The following is a 15,710-nucleotide window of genomic DNA, read 5'->3' as shown; positions in this document are numbered from 1 at the left end:
ACCCTAAAAAAGAAAAAAAGAAAGAGAGGGCCTTGTGACTCTTTTTTTTGTGTGTGAGTCCTGACTTGCCACGAATGTGACTCTTTAAAGAGACACGTGAATTCTCTCAGGAGATTCTCTCGTTGGACAGTCGTGGAACCCAGAACTTGTTCCACGACTATCCTTTAAAGCGTGTCTCTTTAAAGAGAGTCATATACGTGGCAAGTCAGGCCTCACCAAAAAGAGTAACATACCTTTTTTTTTCTTAGAGTGTACGGCAACGACGTAAATCCTATACATAAATTCTATAGCGCGTTTGAACAACAGACCAGGACGTTGGTCGCTCTTAACATGCACTGTATATAACGTTACGTAATCACGTCCAACTACTAAATGAGAGCAGCTAACGAGAGCAACTACTAACTGGAAAGCATATTTTCTTTGGGTAATGTAATGCGATACAGTTTTTCAGTCTAAAGCTGAGAAGTAGATGGCCTGATCAGGATAGTTGTTTCAGAGAGGCAGCGTCTGCAAACAGGCCCGAAATGCTAGGAAGGCCGCCTGCTAACTTCGTGATAGTGTTTTCCTGAGCTGGTAGGTTGAACGTAGCAGAAAAGGCTTCCCGCAGGAAGCACTGCCATGGAGAGCAGAGGAGACGACAAGGCATTGGTCTGTAGCAACTGAACGTTTGATACTTGTTTTACCAGAACGAATGTTACATGTTCAATCTCTAGTCTAGTGGTGTGTCATCGTCGTTTCATCCCATGTCAGCTCATTCCGCAAGAAACCTTTCTCACCTGGAGCAACTACGGCAATGGTTAAGTTATCAGTAGCTTGACCGAGGATGCTGTTTAGGACCGGTTTGAGTGTTTCGGCAGGTGAAGTGATTTTGGTGGACCTGTTATTCATATACAACCTTAAACAGTATCTATCACTTACGTTTGCTTGATTTACATTACAGCAGTGTGTTCCTCAAGCGCTTTGACAAGAGAAAATCGTACACAGCATTTCGTGCCGGAAAAGTAATACCAGCGTACCCTTTCCGCATTTGGAGCCTCCCTCGAAGCAGAATTTCCCGTCAACCAGCCCAAAGCGGCGAAGTTCTTTCAGAGGCCAGCTGCCTAAAAGGCGAGGCGGCACTCCCGATGTCATGCAGAAGAGGTGGTCTTGTAAGTGTAGTCGCGCCGGGCCGCTCGCCAGCTTCGCGCGGCCCGGCGCATGCCAGATTTGCACCAAAAACTGTTGTACTGCGTAGAAAGATGAAAAAAGTGTCGGCGGCCGTGTCTCGGAATCAAATAGGCCGAAGTAGCTTTCTTCGCCTTCCAACCACACTCCTTTATGCATCTACTCAATGTTTGTTTCATCACATGTCACGTAAAAAAAGAAAAAAAAGGCATGGAAACAAGTGAGGGGGGGGGGGGTCATTGAAAAGGGGCAGACGTAAGGACATTCAGCTTAATTTGTTCACAGTAATTTAAGGAAGTGAATGATACTCCGAAACAACTCAGTATACTTGGCGCACTGCTGTGTAGTGTATAGCTAAAGAATATGGAGCATACCACACCTGCGACGCACGAAACAGATATAAGAAAAGCGAGCAAGTCGTCCAGCATGTGACGTCGTGCAGAAAACCACATACAGTTGCGAATCCCGTTTCGCTTACCTTCTGCAACGTTGGAACGTATCTTGACCTGCCACTGGATAAGTAGCTCCCTGGAGTCGAAGGCCAACGCCAGCACAAGGTCGGGGCATATGAGCGCCATTGTGTGGCTCTCTTTGTCGAGCGTGAAGCCCGATTCGAGGCCCAGACAGCCCGCCAGCGACAACGACGCCTTGGTCGGACCTTGCTTGCACCGTTCCTTGCTGTCGCGATACAGCTGCACGTGGATGCAATCTGCGAGCAAAAAAAATGCGGTGTATCTACTAAGAGCAGCGCCCATGGCATGGCGCGCACTGGGCCGGGCGCAAACGGCATTTCCCCCCTCCATACGGTTTGCTTCGATACTGGTTTAAGACGAGTTACCCAGGAGGAAATTCCGCTGCGCAGCTTATTTCTTACAGACACCTAGCCGTGGATGCGTTCGTACAGCGTTCGTTATGCACATACAAGGTGGGCTTTCATTGAGCAGCAAGCAGCATCCCCTCCTAACGTGGTTCAGGAACAGCGTGCCACTTGACGCATTGTAGGTCTCTTATAAATGACGCGCACTTATACGAGAGGCGCACTTCGCCGAATCTACGCTTCCACGTACAAGCCACAATCTTTTTTTTTTTGGAACAGTTGTTTATTTTTTTTATTTTTTTTTTCAAACTGAAGCCGGCGATCAGAATTTGTTCACATAAATACTGAAAGCTGTCCGTAAACAGGAATGTAGGACGTGTGAAGCACAGAAAGGTTCGCAAGATTATACAGGCCGAAAACTGACCAAAATTTGTTGCTGGGTGAGTTGGTTAACGATTAGGAAGTATACATGATTTTCCAACAAGAAAACACACTTAAGAAAGACTTATTAGCGCCCGATCTGTCGCTTCCTACTCCTTCTTTCCTAACCATTTGTTTTCTCGTTACGCAAGCATCTAGGCCGACAGCGATGTCCTTGAAGTGTTCACAAAGAAAAGAAGAGTTGCTTACAGTAAAACCTAAATCAAGAATAACACAGTGAGACAGAGCGCGCGTATTATGTAAACACAGCCGCAAATAGCGTAGGTCTCTTATGGGAAATGCATAGAGAACATAAGCAATAGCTCAACGAAAAAGTAAACGAAAAAGGGACGAAAGCAAAACGCGTATGTTCCTCTCACGTATTTGTTCGCAACATTCATCATTAATCACCAATTATGGCGCACAATAGGCGTCGTATAACACAACGCAATTAGTGTACTATATGTTTGCAGCTCACTGGTCGCACCGAAGCCAGCAACTCCACAACATGCGGTCGCGTGTAAGATCGATGCACTTATGTTTTAGTCATTGCCCTATACGCCTCCAATCGAAATGATCTTTCGCACAATTATTCTACGCACGTGCCGAGTACGAACGCTCTGTTGTCGCCTGACGCATGAAATAAGTTTGGAAAAAACCTTTGGGCACCCGCTGAAGCAAATGCGCCTTATGAGGGGTGGAGTTGCGCGGCGCAGACACCGTGAGCTGCGCCGAGCCCGGCCCGGCTCGTTAAACATTCAAGCGCAATTACGGGGCTCCTAGCGCTGGTGAATCAAGACCGCGCATTTTAATCCGGACCGGTGCTCCTTTGTCGCCTTCTTGCTCAGCCAGAATTCATTATGAAGCAGTTATGCTCGTTAAATTAACAACGGAGCGGCATCGTAGGAAGCACGACGCTGTCGGCGGAGGCGTATCCCCGACTCAACAAATGCCGCGAGACCGCCACAGACCAGGCTGCGCGAGCGGCGCAACAACAGGTTTCTCGGTGCGCTGCTTTTTTGCCAGCTTGGATTTATGCTCTCACTTTGTTCTCCTCTTAAGGCTGGCGTTAACATTGTCTGCAGTGGCTGCTTCTGGGAGGGCTGCAGTTTTTTTTTTTTTAGAAAATAAGTAAAAACAAGACAAAAGTGACTGGCATCAAGGGACGCGGAAAGGAGCAGCTCATTAAACGAATGCTGTCGTACAACGAGAGTGGATGGCGCGAGAAAGCTAGTTGTTCGTTAACAATCTCTTTTCCTAGATTACACGGGAAAGAATAACCGAAATGGGCGGGACACACGCCACAGTAACTTATATTATTGAAAAGAAGCGAATTCTCAGCCGTGGACCACACAAATATGTCCTGCTTGCGTATACTAAATGCGAAATTTACGATGGTGCGCTTCCTTGCATTCCCTTACAAAAGACGCGCAGATGCAACCTCGCGTGCCACATTTATCACGCATAACGAAATTACTTGCATCTCGCTGAACACACACGAAGGCGTGAGGATAAGCATCTGCACTACAAGTTTTCTCCAGATCACTCTTATCTAAGGCCACATCCAATGTGCGCACAAGAAGATTTTACGATCCTTTTGTTAAACGGCACCGGAGTGCCCGTAGCAGTCGCTGCTTATCTAGAGCCTGGTGAGCCAACGCTTTTACGGCCGTGCTTCGCTGATGCGCCTAGAACGTACTATTGGTATAGCCGTTAGTCACCGATCTGTCGAATACTGTGCCTTGACCTTTCTCTTAGAGTAAGAAAAAAACGCCAGGCCTGCGCAGAAAGTGCAGCACAGTCACAGCCAAAGCTGGAAGAGCGGCCTTTCTAGAGCCCGTTCTAAACTCTCTTGGGGGAACTAATATAAGTACGCATGCAAGGTATCCAGTACGCCACAAATCATAATTTTTGTGAAGTAGGGAAGCACCCGCTATGCCATTATTCATTTTTCTACGGATAAGCGAGGTACGCGCTACACATCTGTAAGGCATTATGTGCGCTTTGTTGATGCTTCATATGGCTGATGACGACGAAGAATTATGGTTGACCACTTTGTAGTGGGTGGAAAGCTTTAAACCACACACTCGTTGCGCAATTATCATTATGTGACGCCTGGTTGTTACTTTACTCTTATGCCACGCTATAATATAATAATATCTGGGGTTTAACGTCCCAAAACCACGATATGATTATGAGAGACGCCGTAGTGGAGGGCTCCGGAAATTTCGACCACCTGGGGTTCTTTAACGTGGACCTAAATCTAAGTACAAGGGCCTCAAACATTTTCGCCTCCATCGAAAATGCAGCCGCCGCGGCCGGGATATGATCCCGCGACCTTCGGGTCAGCAGTCGAGCGCCATAACCACTAGAACACCGTGGCGGGGCCTCTGCCACGCTATATTGTAACGTATTGCAAGAGGGGTCACACAAATACTGGTTTTATTATGGGCGAACTTGTGCCCAGAAAAGTAGGTGAAATAAATGAAAGAGTCCGCTAAAGCGTTCCACACAAGTGTCTCTTCCCGAACACACTTCTTCGTCGCCTCGCAGGTCAGCCGCACCGTCTCGAGCCCGTGCACGAGGAGCGCCGCGGTGCCACAAGAAGCGCGCGCAGGCGCGAGACATTGTAGACGCTTACATAGCGGCTCGCTGATCCTCTTGTTGAAAAGCAGTCTTTGCGGCATTAGTCCCCCTCCAAAATACGCAAATACGATTGGGGGTGGTAACGAAAGGGGGGGGGGTGCTATGTTTCATTTTCTCTCGTAATAGGACTTCATGCGGACAACGTGTACGACTTCTGCATGGTTTTGCCGTCTTGAGCGCCCTTGTCCTTCGGGGATTACTTGATAAGTTAAGTCACTTAGTCGGCGGAGAACCTTATATGAACCAAAGTAGCGTCGAAGGAGTTTTTCTGACAGCCCGCGGCGTCGTATTGGTGTCCATACCCATACCTGATCGCCTGGCTGGTACTTCACTTCTCTGCGGCGCAGGTTGTAGTAGCTCGCGTCCTTGGATTGTTGTTGACGTATTCGGTGACGCGCCAACTGGCGTGCTTCTTCAGCTCTTTGTAGGAAGTCGTCAATGTCGGATGGCTCATAATTGTCGTTGTCGACTGGTAGCATGGCGTCGAGTGTTGTAGTGACCGTACGGCCATAGACCAGCTGAAATGGTGTGACGCGAGTGGTCTCCTGTAGAGCCGTATTGTAGGCGAAAGTTGCGTAAGGCAGGATTTCGTCCCACGTCTTATGCTCCATGTCCACGTACATCGACAACATGTCAGCAATGGTGCGGTTTAGACGTTCCGTCAACCCGTTCGTTTGGGGGTGGTATGCAGTGCTTTTTCTATGACTGGTGTTAGTCATCATCATCAAGCACTGCATCAACTCAGATGTGAAGGCTGCTCCTCGATCGGTAATGACTACCGTTGGGGCGCCATGTCGGAGAACTATGTTGTGAACGAAGAACTTGGCAACTTCCGCTGCCGTTCCTCTCTCAAGGCAACCAGTTTCAGCATACCGTGTTAAATAGTCGGTCGCGACGACAATCCACCTCTTCCCTGAGGATGTCATTGGAAACGGCCCAAGAAGATCCATTCCAATTTGCCGGAATGGAGCCTCAGGTGGGTCTATGGGCTGGAGAAGGCCGGCCGTCTTTAGAGGTGGCGTTTTGCGCCTTTGACATTCGCGACATGTCTTCACATAATGCTGCACCGATGCTAACAGCTTGGGCCAGTAATATTTCAGGCGAATTCTGGCGAATGTCCGGCTGACGCCCAAGTGGCCTGACGACGGTTCATCATGGCAAGCTTCTAATATTTCATGCCTCATGGCTAACGGCACAACGAGTAAGAACTTTTCCTTGTTGCGTCCGAAGTTCCTCTTGTAGAGTACATCATCACGCAGACAGAATGAGGATAATGCCCTCTTAAATACACTTGGAACTTGGGAGTCATGCCCTTCGAGGTACTTTATCAATGGGAGCAGTTCTGTGTCAGCTCGTTGATGCTCGGCGATATCCGAAGCTTCCACCAGACAAAGGAATGGGAAATCGTCCTCTTCTGAAGGAGTAGAGTCCAGTGGCGAGCGCGATAAGCAGTCAGCATCGTTATGCTTCCTTCCAGACCTGTATACAACGGTAATGTCGTACTCTTGGAGTCTGAGGCTCCATCTCACAAGTCGTCCCGACGGGTCTTTTAAGCTTGCAGCCAGCAAAGTGAGTGGTGGTCGCTGACGGCGCGGAACGGCCTTCCGTAGAGGTATGGCCTGAACTTGCTGATGTCCCATATTACTGCCAAGCACTCCTTTTCTGTCGCGGAGTAGTTTTTTTCAGCTTTTGAGAGGGTGCGGCTGGCATAAGCTATTACTCTCTCTTCTCCATTTTGCCATTGAACCAACACCGCGCCGAGACCAAGATTGCTTGCATCTGTATGGACTTCGGTATCCGCGGTCTCGTCGAAGTGAGCGAGGATCGGCGGGGCTTGTAAACGTTTCTTTAATTCATTGAAAGCTGCTTCTTGTTCCGTATGCCAAATGAATGGTTGCTCCTCTTTTGTGAGTCTGGTTAGAGGTTCGGCAATTTTCGAAAAATTTTCCACAAATCGCCTGTAGTAAGCGCATAGGCCCAGAAATCGACGCACCTCCTTCTTGTCTCTCGGCTTGGGGAATTGTGCGACGGCCGCAGTCTTGTCGGGTTCCGGACCGACACCTTCAGCACTGATTACATGACCCAGGAAAAGCAGTTTTTCAAATCCAAACTGGCACTTTTCCGGCTTAATAGTCAGGCCGGCCGATTGGATAGCCTGAAGCACTAAACGTAGTCTCTCTACGTGCTGGTCAAACGTTGCAGAAAATACTACAACATCGTCTAAGTAGACTAAGCATGACTGCCATTTGAGGCCCGAGAGGACACTGTCCATCATGCGCTGGAATGTCGCCGGCGCACAACAGAGGCCGAATGGGAGTGCTTTAAATTCATACAGGCCGTCCGGGGTTACGAAAGCAGTCTTTTCGCGGTCTCTTTCATCCACCTCAATTTGCCAATACCCGCTTTTTAAATCCAATGACGAGAAATATCTCGCGTGCCGTAGCCGATCTAATGTGTCATCAATACGCGGCAAGGGGTATACATCCCGCTTGGTCACGCTGTTAAGTTTCCGGTAATCAACACAGAATCTCAACGTGTTGTCCTTTTTCCTGACAAGAACTACTGGTGATGCCCACGGACTGTTGGACGGCTGTATGACATCGTCCTCCAGCATCTCTTGCACTTGACCCTTTATGACCTCTCGGTCTTTTGGTGAAACTCTGTACGGGTGTTGATATACTGGCCTTGTTGCGTCGTCCGTTATTATTCGGTGCTTAACGATCTGCGTGCGACGTACTTTTGACGAGGTGGAAAAACACTGTGAGAAATTTCTTATAAGGTCTTCTATGACTTCCCTTTCGGCTGGCGATAGATTTCGGCTGATCGAAACTGCTGCTCCCACATCATGCGTAGTTTCCGAAGCATGTGGCGCTGACACCAGGCTACATAAATCTGTGGCTGCAGTAAAACTGTGTAGAAAGGCGATGGCAGTGCCCTTTGCAACATGCTGAATTTCATTTCCGAAATTTGTGAGCAAAACATTGGCACACCCACCACGTAAGTGAATAATGCCCCGAGCTATGCAAATGCCTTTCTTTAGCAGTAGTTTGACGTTGCCATCCGCTATACCTTCGGAATCGACGAATGCGTCATTTCTTACGCCAACCAGCACACTGCATCGTGGTGGCACGGTTACGTCCCTATCGATAACCCGCAATGCAGTGCTCTCTACTTCCTTCTTGTCTATCGCCAGTTTCGTCGAGAAAGAAACGCTAGAATTCTGAAGGTTGATTATGGCACCGTTCGCTAGCAGGAAATCCATCCCGAGTATTACGTCTCTCGAGCATTCTGGAAGCACGATGAAATCAGCGACGTAAGTAGCACCCTGAATTTCGATTCTCGCAGTGCATCTTCCCAGAGGTGTTATAAGGTGGCCCCCAGCTGTACGTATTTGTGGTCCACTCCATGGGGTCAAAACTTTCTTTAGATCCCTTGCGAACGCATAGCTTATGACTGAATAATCGGCACCAGTATCTACCAAAACGCTCAATTCACGCCCGTCCACCGTAACGCGCAAGTCTGAAGAAATTTTTTCTTTACTTATCGTGGGCGTCGTTTTCTGCTCATCGCTGCTGCCCGTTGGGGCCTTGACGGAGGATCTTCGCTTTGTCGAACATCAGCGGCCTTGCCTCCCCAGGTCGCTGGCTTTAGTTTTCCTGCCGCGGACTCATCGAACGACGCCTTGGTGAACTTGAAGATGGGGAACTTGAACGCCGGGGGCTTGGCGATCGATAACGAGTAGGTGCTGGTGACCTTGGCTGGTGCTGAAAACTAGCCGTTGGGAATTGATGCCTCGACAGGTAATCTTGTATTTCAATGGGTCTTTCACCATTACGCGGGCATGGCGCATTTACAGAAAACCCACGCAGACCGACTCTTCGATATGGGCACATTCGGTAAAGATGTCCAGCTTCTCCGCAATGAAAACAGAGCGGCGTCCTGTCAGGTGTGCGCCACACGTCGCTTTTTCGTGGCCTCAGTTCTCCTTGAAAGGACGAGCCGTGCGAAGCCGATGGGTGGCCACTGGGGGCTGCGAACGAAGCATTGTGCACGGCGGGTTGGCGTAGAGCGTCCGCGTACGTTGGTACACGACGTTCCTGCAGCGGTTGTTCGAGCCGGATAGGTTGCGCCTCAGGTTCCGGTTGAAGAAGTGCGTGCCGAACTTCATCACGAATGATGGTGGCGAGGGTAGAAACTGTGGGCGTGACTTGTGGTTGCAGAAGCTTCTGAAGTTCTTCCTTTACAATGGATCGCACCAGTTCCCGCAGCGCTTCACTGTTGCTGCCTTGGCTGACCGAAAGGACGTCCACTGGTGCATTACTGGCATCACGGTTGTAGTGACGGGCACGCTGCTGTAGCGCCCTCTCTATGGTCGTGGCTTCAGCACGGAACTCGGCAACGGTGCGTGGGGGGTTGCGAACCAACCCTGCAAACAAGTCCTGCTTGACTCCACGCATCAGGTGGCGCAGTTTCTTCTCTTCCGTCATGTTCGCATCGGCGCGTTTGAAGAGCCGGGACATGTCTTCGATATACATGCTGACGCTCTCGTTAGTGCGCTGGTTCCTGGATTGGAGAGCGGTTTCTGCCTTCTCTCGGCGATCGGTGCTGGCATACGCAGCGAGCAAGTGTTGTCGAAAATCTTCCCGTGTTGCTATCACTGCTTCGTGATTCTCAAACCATACCCTCGCTGCATCTTCCAACGCGAAGTACACGCGGCCCAGTTTCCTTGCCTCGTCCCAGCCGTTGATCTTTGCGACCCGCTCGAAATGCTCCAACCAGTCTTCTACATCTTCGAACGCATCGCCGTGGAAGGGTTCAGGCATGCACGGTGGGGACACGATGAGTTCCGATGATGCCGCCGGGCTGGCCATCGCTCTGGAGTTGACGGCGAACGCTGCCTGTGTTGCCGGAGCAGTGGGGAGCGGTCCGAATTCAGGCGGGTCTCCTCGGACGCGGCGGCTTGAACGCTGGTGTACTGGAGTCAGTTCGCCAGGTTCCAATCGTTGAGGATCAGGGCTCCGTTCTCTTGCGCCAAGGGGACTTCCAATCATACCCCGCACCTCCACCAGAATGTAACGTATTGCAAGAGGGGTCACACAAATACTGGTTTTATTATGGGCGAACTTGTGCCCAGAAAAGTAGGTGAAATAAATGAAAGAGTCCGCTAAAGCGTTCCACACAAGTGTCTCTTCCCGAACACACTTCTTCGTCGCCTCGCAGGTCAGCCGCACCGTCTCGAGCCCGAGCACGAGGAGCGCCGCGGTGCCACAAGAAGCGCGCGCAGGCGCGAGACATTGTAGACGCTTACATAGCGGCTCGCTGATCCTCTTGTTGAAAAGCAGTCTTTGCGGCATTATTACACATGGTAACGCGATTCTTTGCCCGACATGACGCCTGTAGAGGTTTATTTATTTATTTATTTATTTATTTATTTATTTATTTATTTATTTATTTATTTATTTATTTATTTATTTATTTGCAAAGGAGTTTCAAGCGTTCGCGTGCTTCTGTGGTAGAATGCTCGACTGCCACGCCGAGGGTCCGGGTTCAAATCCCATCCGATCTTGGATATTTTTTCATTTATTTCATTTTGTCTTATTTCGCGCGATAGCGGTTACGAACACCGGCGGCGGCAGACAACTATACCCCACTGCCGTTGTGATTTGATAATAGCTTTCGCTGTAAAACTCTATACGAAGCAGTCTTTAGAAAAATAATAGAGTTATGTGTGCCAGAAACACGACAGGATTATGAGGTACGTCGCTTTGGTTTGAGACAGCGTAATAATTTTGGACACCTGAAGATCTTAACGTGCACTCGGTCCATGGCACACAAACATTTTGTTAATTTCGCCTTGTTCAGCCGCTGCGGCCGTGAATCGAACACGCGGCTTTGCAGTTAGGAGCGCAACGCCGTAGCTGCTGGACCGCCAAGGTGGGTAAGGCAGTCGTTTGGTGTGGCATAAAGAAAAATGTTGATGCAGCATATGACTGCCACAAAGATGGATGCACCAGAAAGGAAGAGTCATGTAAGACGACGTAAATATCGTGCATTTTTAACGCGAGAGCTTTAAAGAGATCGTTTCGCAGTAATTCCGGCGTCGGCGTCGCTGGTTGTGAGTGAAAAACCAGCGTTGTCCATGAGCGAAAGTTCGAGATAAATGCAAATAAATAAATAATAAAAAAATTCGGTTAGAATGGGAGTCGAACCCACGCCTTCTGCGTGTAAAACAGGTGTTCTATCGTAGAGTCACGCCATTGCTTGGAACTGGTTCCGAAAAAAAAAAAAAACCCTATATGAATGTCATGTAATACGGGGAGTGTCCTTAACGCGTGTATTGTTGCGTTGCAGAAGCGTGGAATCGCGCCAGGCGTCAAGAGATGTGAATTGCACAACGAGTGAGGGGTTTAAAGGACTACCCGTTACAAAGCGCTCAGACATATTTAATCATCATCATCAGCAGCAAAAGCATCAATAAAGTGAGCATCTGCGTAGGTTCGCGTGTTGCCAACGGACACGCAGTGGGTACTTCGCTGATTCGCAAAAGGGCGTAGTGGGCACTTCGCAACTGTGCTTGCAGTATGCCTTCTAGGATAGTTTGAACGGCCAATGTTACTCGCACAGACATTCCTTTCCTTGAGGCACGGTTGAGGTGTCCGCCGAGAAGCGAAGCGAGACTACCGAGTGAGAACGCGATGCGAACAGGCCCCCATTATGCTGTCGCGTTCTACTCTTGAGGCGAAGCTCAAGCATGCTCCAAATGTTACGCAAATTATTTTCGCGAGAGATTTTTCAGATAAATTATCTGGCGCTTGTGGAGGAGTTCGCATTTTCACTTTGACTTTGGGAATCTACGTCATTATCGGAGAAACATTACGCAGGCAGAAAGCGAAGAGACGGGTTCGCAACAGGAAACCTCTTGTAGGACTTCTAGCAGGCCTAAGGGGGATCTTCTATATACTCGGAAAGTCAGTAAGTTGAGGCATTAGCGAAACATTTTTTTCTTCAAGCACCATCTTAGCCAGTGGTTGCAGTTCTAACGTGCTGTCTTCAGTTGCGAGACTGGCGCATTCTACCCGCTGATGACAGTCTGCGTGTACAGGATGTGCGCAAGCTCAGTTTCATCAATGAACCCGCACCGTCAGACACATTTAACGCCGATAGGAAGTTTCTGCATTGTAGTATCGTAACAAGAGTTAAGGAAGCCTAGATGATGTGCTATGAGCGCACAATATTTTACTTTTTGATACCCACCCTCATGTAATCGCCCCTTGAGGTATCAATAAATAATAAATAAAATTTTAAAAATTCAATGTCAAATTTTACATACGCTAAAGCAGGTACATGATGAGCAGGATTTAAAGGAAGGTGCGACCCGCGCACCTTTGGCAGCGGCCCGGCACGCACATGACTGTCTTCGTCCTGTATTTTTTCGTAATGCGCCCATGTGGTCAACATGCGTTGAAACATAACCTTGCAACAAAAACTCTATATTTCAGAGTCGTCGTCCAGATCTTCGTCATTCTGGAGATGGGTATCGATATGTGTTTTGATTCTTGAGAGCCAATTCCTTTCGGGAATGGTCTATATATGGGATATGGGAACGGTCTTCTTTCAAATGGCAACGTTAGCTGGCGTGTTTCTCATCTAAGCTCCCCCCCTCTGCAACGTTTTTCGCTGTGCCGGCCACAGCGGGATTAAATTTCGTGACTGCAGCCAGCTAGCTGAGGTGAGTTGGAGGTGATGCTATCTGACGCGTAAAGACGATCTCACTCGTGCGCGAAAGGCATGCCGTTTCCCTCCAACCAGAGACACACACACACGCAAAAAAAAAAAGTGGCCTCAAAAGATACAGCTGCGCGAGATATCCTAATGGAGCTCTAAATGCGTTCAAATTTTTGTTTGTTTGAATATAGATACCGTATTTGAAGCAACACCGACTGCTTCGTCTTTCGTCACATATTAGTGACTACACCCAGCACTGTACGTGTTTTACTTTGCGAACGTTAACTTCTGCTTCCTTAGGGCTTTGTCGAAACTTCGGTTCAGATATTGCAAACAGAAGTTGCCATGTTAAGTCCTTAATCAGTGCGGTTTATGCTCTTTTAGTGGCAGCGTAATTGCTGCCGCATATAGGTCTCGATATGCGAACACATTGTGCCCAGCAACAATTCTATCTCGCGAAAGTTAGAACTATACGGTCTACTATGTTATTTAACGTGAAGAGACCAACGTCTATAGCAGAAATCGCGATAGAACCACTTAGGCGCAAGCATAATAACGGCGGCCGATTCCTTCACCTTTGGTATATTGAGCGCAAGACGACGCTTTAATACGCGGGAGTTAGACTTGACTACAGGCCCCAACTTTCTCTGGCAGCACAGCAGCGCCGAGCTTTATCTCGCCAGTTAACTTTCCGCGCTTATGTTTCGCCCGAAGCAGGCGGTCTGTTCAACCGGGAGTATTCCGTGCCGGTGTGCCGTCCCCCGCGAGTAGCGGGCTTTCCGAAGGACCGCACAATCAGGAGCCAATTTGCTCCCCGCTCACCTGGAGCGCCGGTAGTGTAAACCTAATTAGGCGTCAGAATGGCCCAAAGTTCCGCAGCCGATGTCCGCGACGACGCTAGGAGGCGCAGCCGCAGCGGAAAAATTGGCTAATTTCACCAAGAAACGCGCAGCTTCCAGTCTGCATGCAGGCTGGGCTACCCCGGCACGGCGGGGCACCCACCACGCGAACCCACCTCGCGAAATCCGTCGCTACATCGGCGCCATCGGTACTGCGCTGTTGCGTACACAATCACGTTGCACAGGCGTCGTGTGCTCGTTCGCTCATTTAAGGCACTTTACCTTTCTCGAGACCCTCTCTGATAAAGGGAATTCTTTCAGCGAGATTTGGTCCGCGCATGGCGGGCTTTCGACACTGAGTCCGGACGTTGTGCGCACCTTTGGGTACGACATTAAACAGACAGGTTGGAGAGCAGAGAGAACTAAAAATCGTGGTTGGCGTATCAGGTGAATTCGGTTTTTGTGAGAAAGTCCTAGTTCACGCACGAAGACAGTATACGTAGCATTGAAATATGGAGCGCGTTATTGAAACTTGTAATTAGAAGGATGCTATGCGCAGCGCATTAGTCGTTCCCAACTTACTGCTTTTCTGTTCCTCTGCGTAGTCGTCTATGACGCTTATAGCTGCGCGTCTGCAATGACTCCTCTTTCATTTACAGTATTAGTCTCTGCGGTTATCTCGTTGCAAATACGTGACATTACTTCCAGTATTTCTTTTGTCGCCGTCAAGCAAGGGATGTGAATACTACAGCGCCGAGACTGTGCTGTTATTGCGGGTAGTTGGTTACAGGAACGGCGGTTACCAGAACAGCGTTAATACGCAGTCAAAGAACTTTATGTGCAGGGCCGGCGCCGTAAATTAATTTATTTCACTGCACGGCATGTGCAAGCGCTTAACACTGCTTGAACAAGAAAAAAAAAAAAGGGTCACGAAAAGCCAACAACGAGACTAATCGCCACAACTCTCACGCTCGCTCACTCCGATACTCGACTCCGGTAACGATTCTCTCTCTCTCTTTTTTTTTCCTAAACACAGATAGGAGACGCGCTTACGCAGTTATCGGCTTCATATTTATGGAAGAGCCCTTTTCTTTGCCGTATGTACGTGCTGCGAAACTTCGCCGTACAGTGCCATCGTTTACAATCGCCTGTATATGCGCTGAAACCAATAATTTTGTGAGCCCCCTGCTTCTAAGGTAATTAAAAGGAATTGATTACCTGAGTCGGACGTTGCGTGGCGCGCGTGCGCTATGAGGGTAGTGATTAAAGTCTCTTGTAGAGGCTTTATTTCGAATTTTGTCTAGTCTCTGGGCGTTGTTTTACGCCTTATAATTATTTTGTACAGTAAAATGACTAATAGACAGCATCAACACCTTTTTTTGATATTGCGTCTTCATTCTACTCTCTAGTAAGTGACTATCTAATATATATATATATATATCCACCAATAAATGCTGCGCAATGTGAACTGCATTGAGGGCCAGAAAAGTAATCACTCCCGACTCATAATTTTGCGGGTTGTCATCTTAAAATACTTCGCCTCCTCTGGCTCGAGATCTGACGAAGAGTCCTTCCCCAGCACTGCCGATACGCAAAGCAAGTTTGCATACTCATGCGTCCATGAATACGCACGCAGGCATTTGCACTCTCAGTCGCGCTCTGGCACGTACAAGAGTAAAAAAACGTGCGGGTGCATACGTGCACTCAACGGAAGCTATACAATACTACTCACGTGGATAGACGCGCATTTAGATGCTTCTGCTGGGGCAGATACACCTGGTTATGGGCTTTACAAGTTTACCATTTAGCCATTTTTATTTCAAACGCTCGCTAACTAGAGGTAGTAGCAGAGCGTTTGCAAACACACATCCTTTACGATTATCCTTGCAGAAACACTGTGCACGGAAACTTACGGTCATGAAGTACGTAATTAAGTACATCTCACTAATTAAAAAATCACTGGCAGTTTAGTTTTTCTTTCCCTTTGTTAGAAACTTCAAAATAGGGTAAATTTATTTATCTTTTCACTCACCAAAAGCTGATGTTCCGAGCGCTCACCCCCGGAGCGTGCATCTCGACGCCGCTGCACAACGTTACCT

The 15,710-nt window shown here is 48.6% G+C and overlaps 1 protein-coding gene across 1 annotated transcript in view; it reads right to left on the bottom strand.

The window, feature by feature from the left end:
- LOC119406358 (uncharacterized) overlaps positions 1-15,710 on the bottom strand; it is a 289,530-nt gene that overhangs the window by 29,335 nt on the left and 244,485 nt on the right. Inside the window, exons 3-4 of the mRNA XM_037673102.2 lie at positions 1,643-1,873; positions 1,017-1,226 (exon numbers count right to left, since the gene is read on the bottom strand). Of these exons, the coding sequence (XP_037529030.1) occupies positions 1,017-1,226; positions 1,643-1,873 (441 nt within the window). The remainder of the gene's footprint in view (positions 1-1,016; positions 1,227-1,642; positions 1,874-15,710) is intronic.

This window comes from Rhipicephalus sanguineus, chromosome 1, assembly GCF_013339695.2.
Source record: "Rhipicephalus sanguineus isolate Rsan-2018 chromosome 1, BIME_Rsan_1.4, whole genome shotgun sequence".
Classification (NCBI taxonomy): domain Eukaryota; kingdom Metazoa; phylum Arthropoda; class Arachnida; order Ixodida; family Ixodidae; genus Rhipicephalus; species Rhipicephalus sanguineus.
This window is presented reverse-complemented; position numbering and strand designations above follow the sequence as displayed.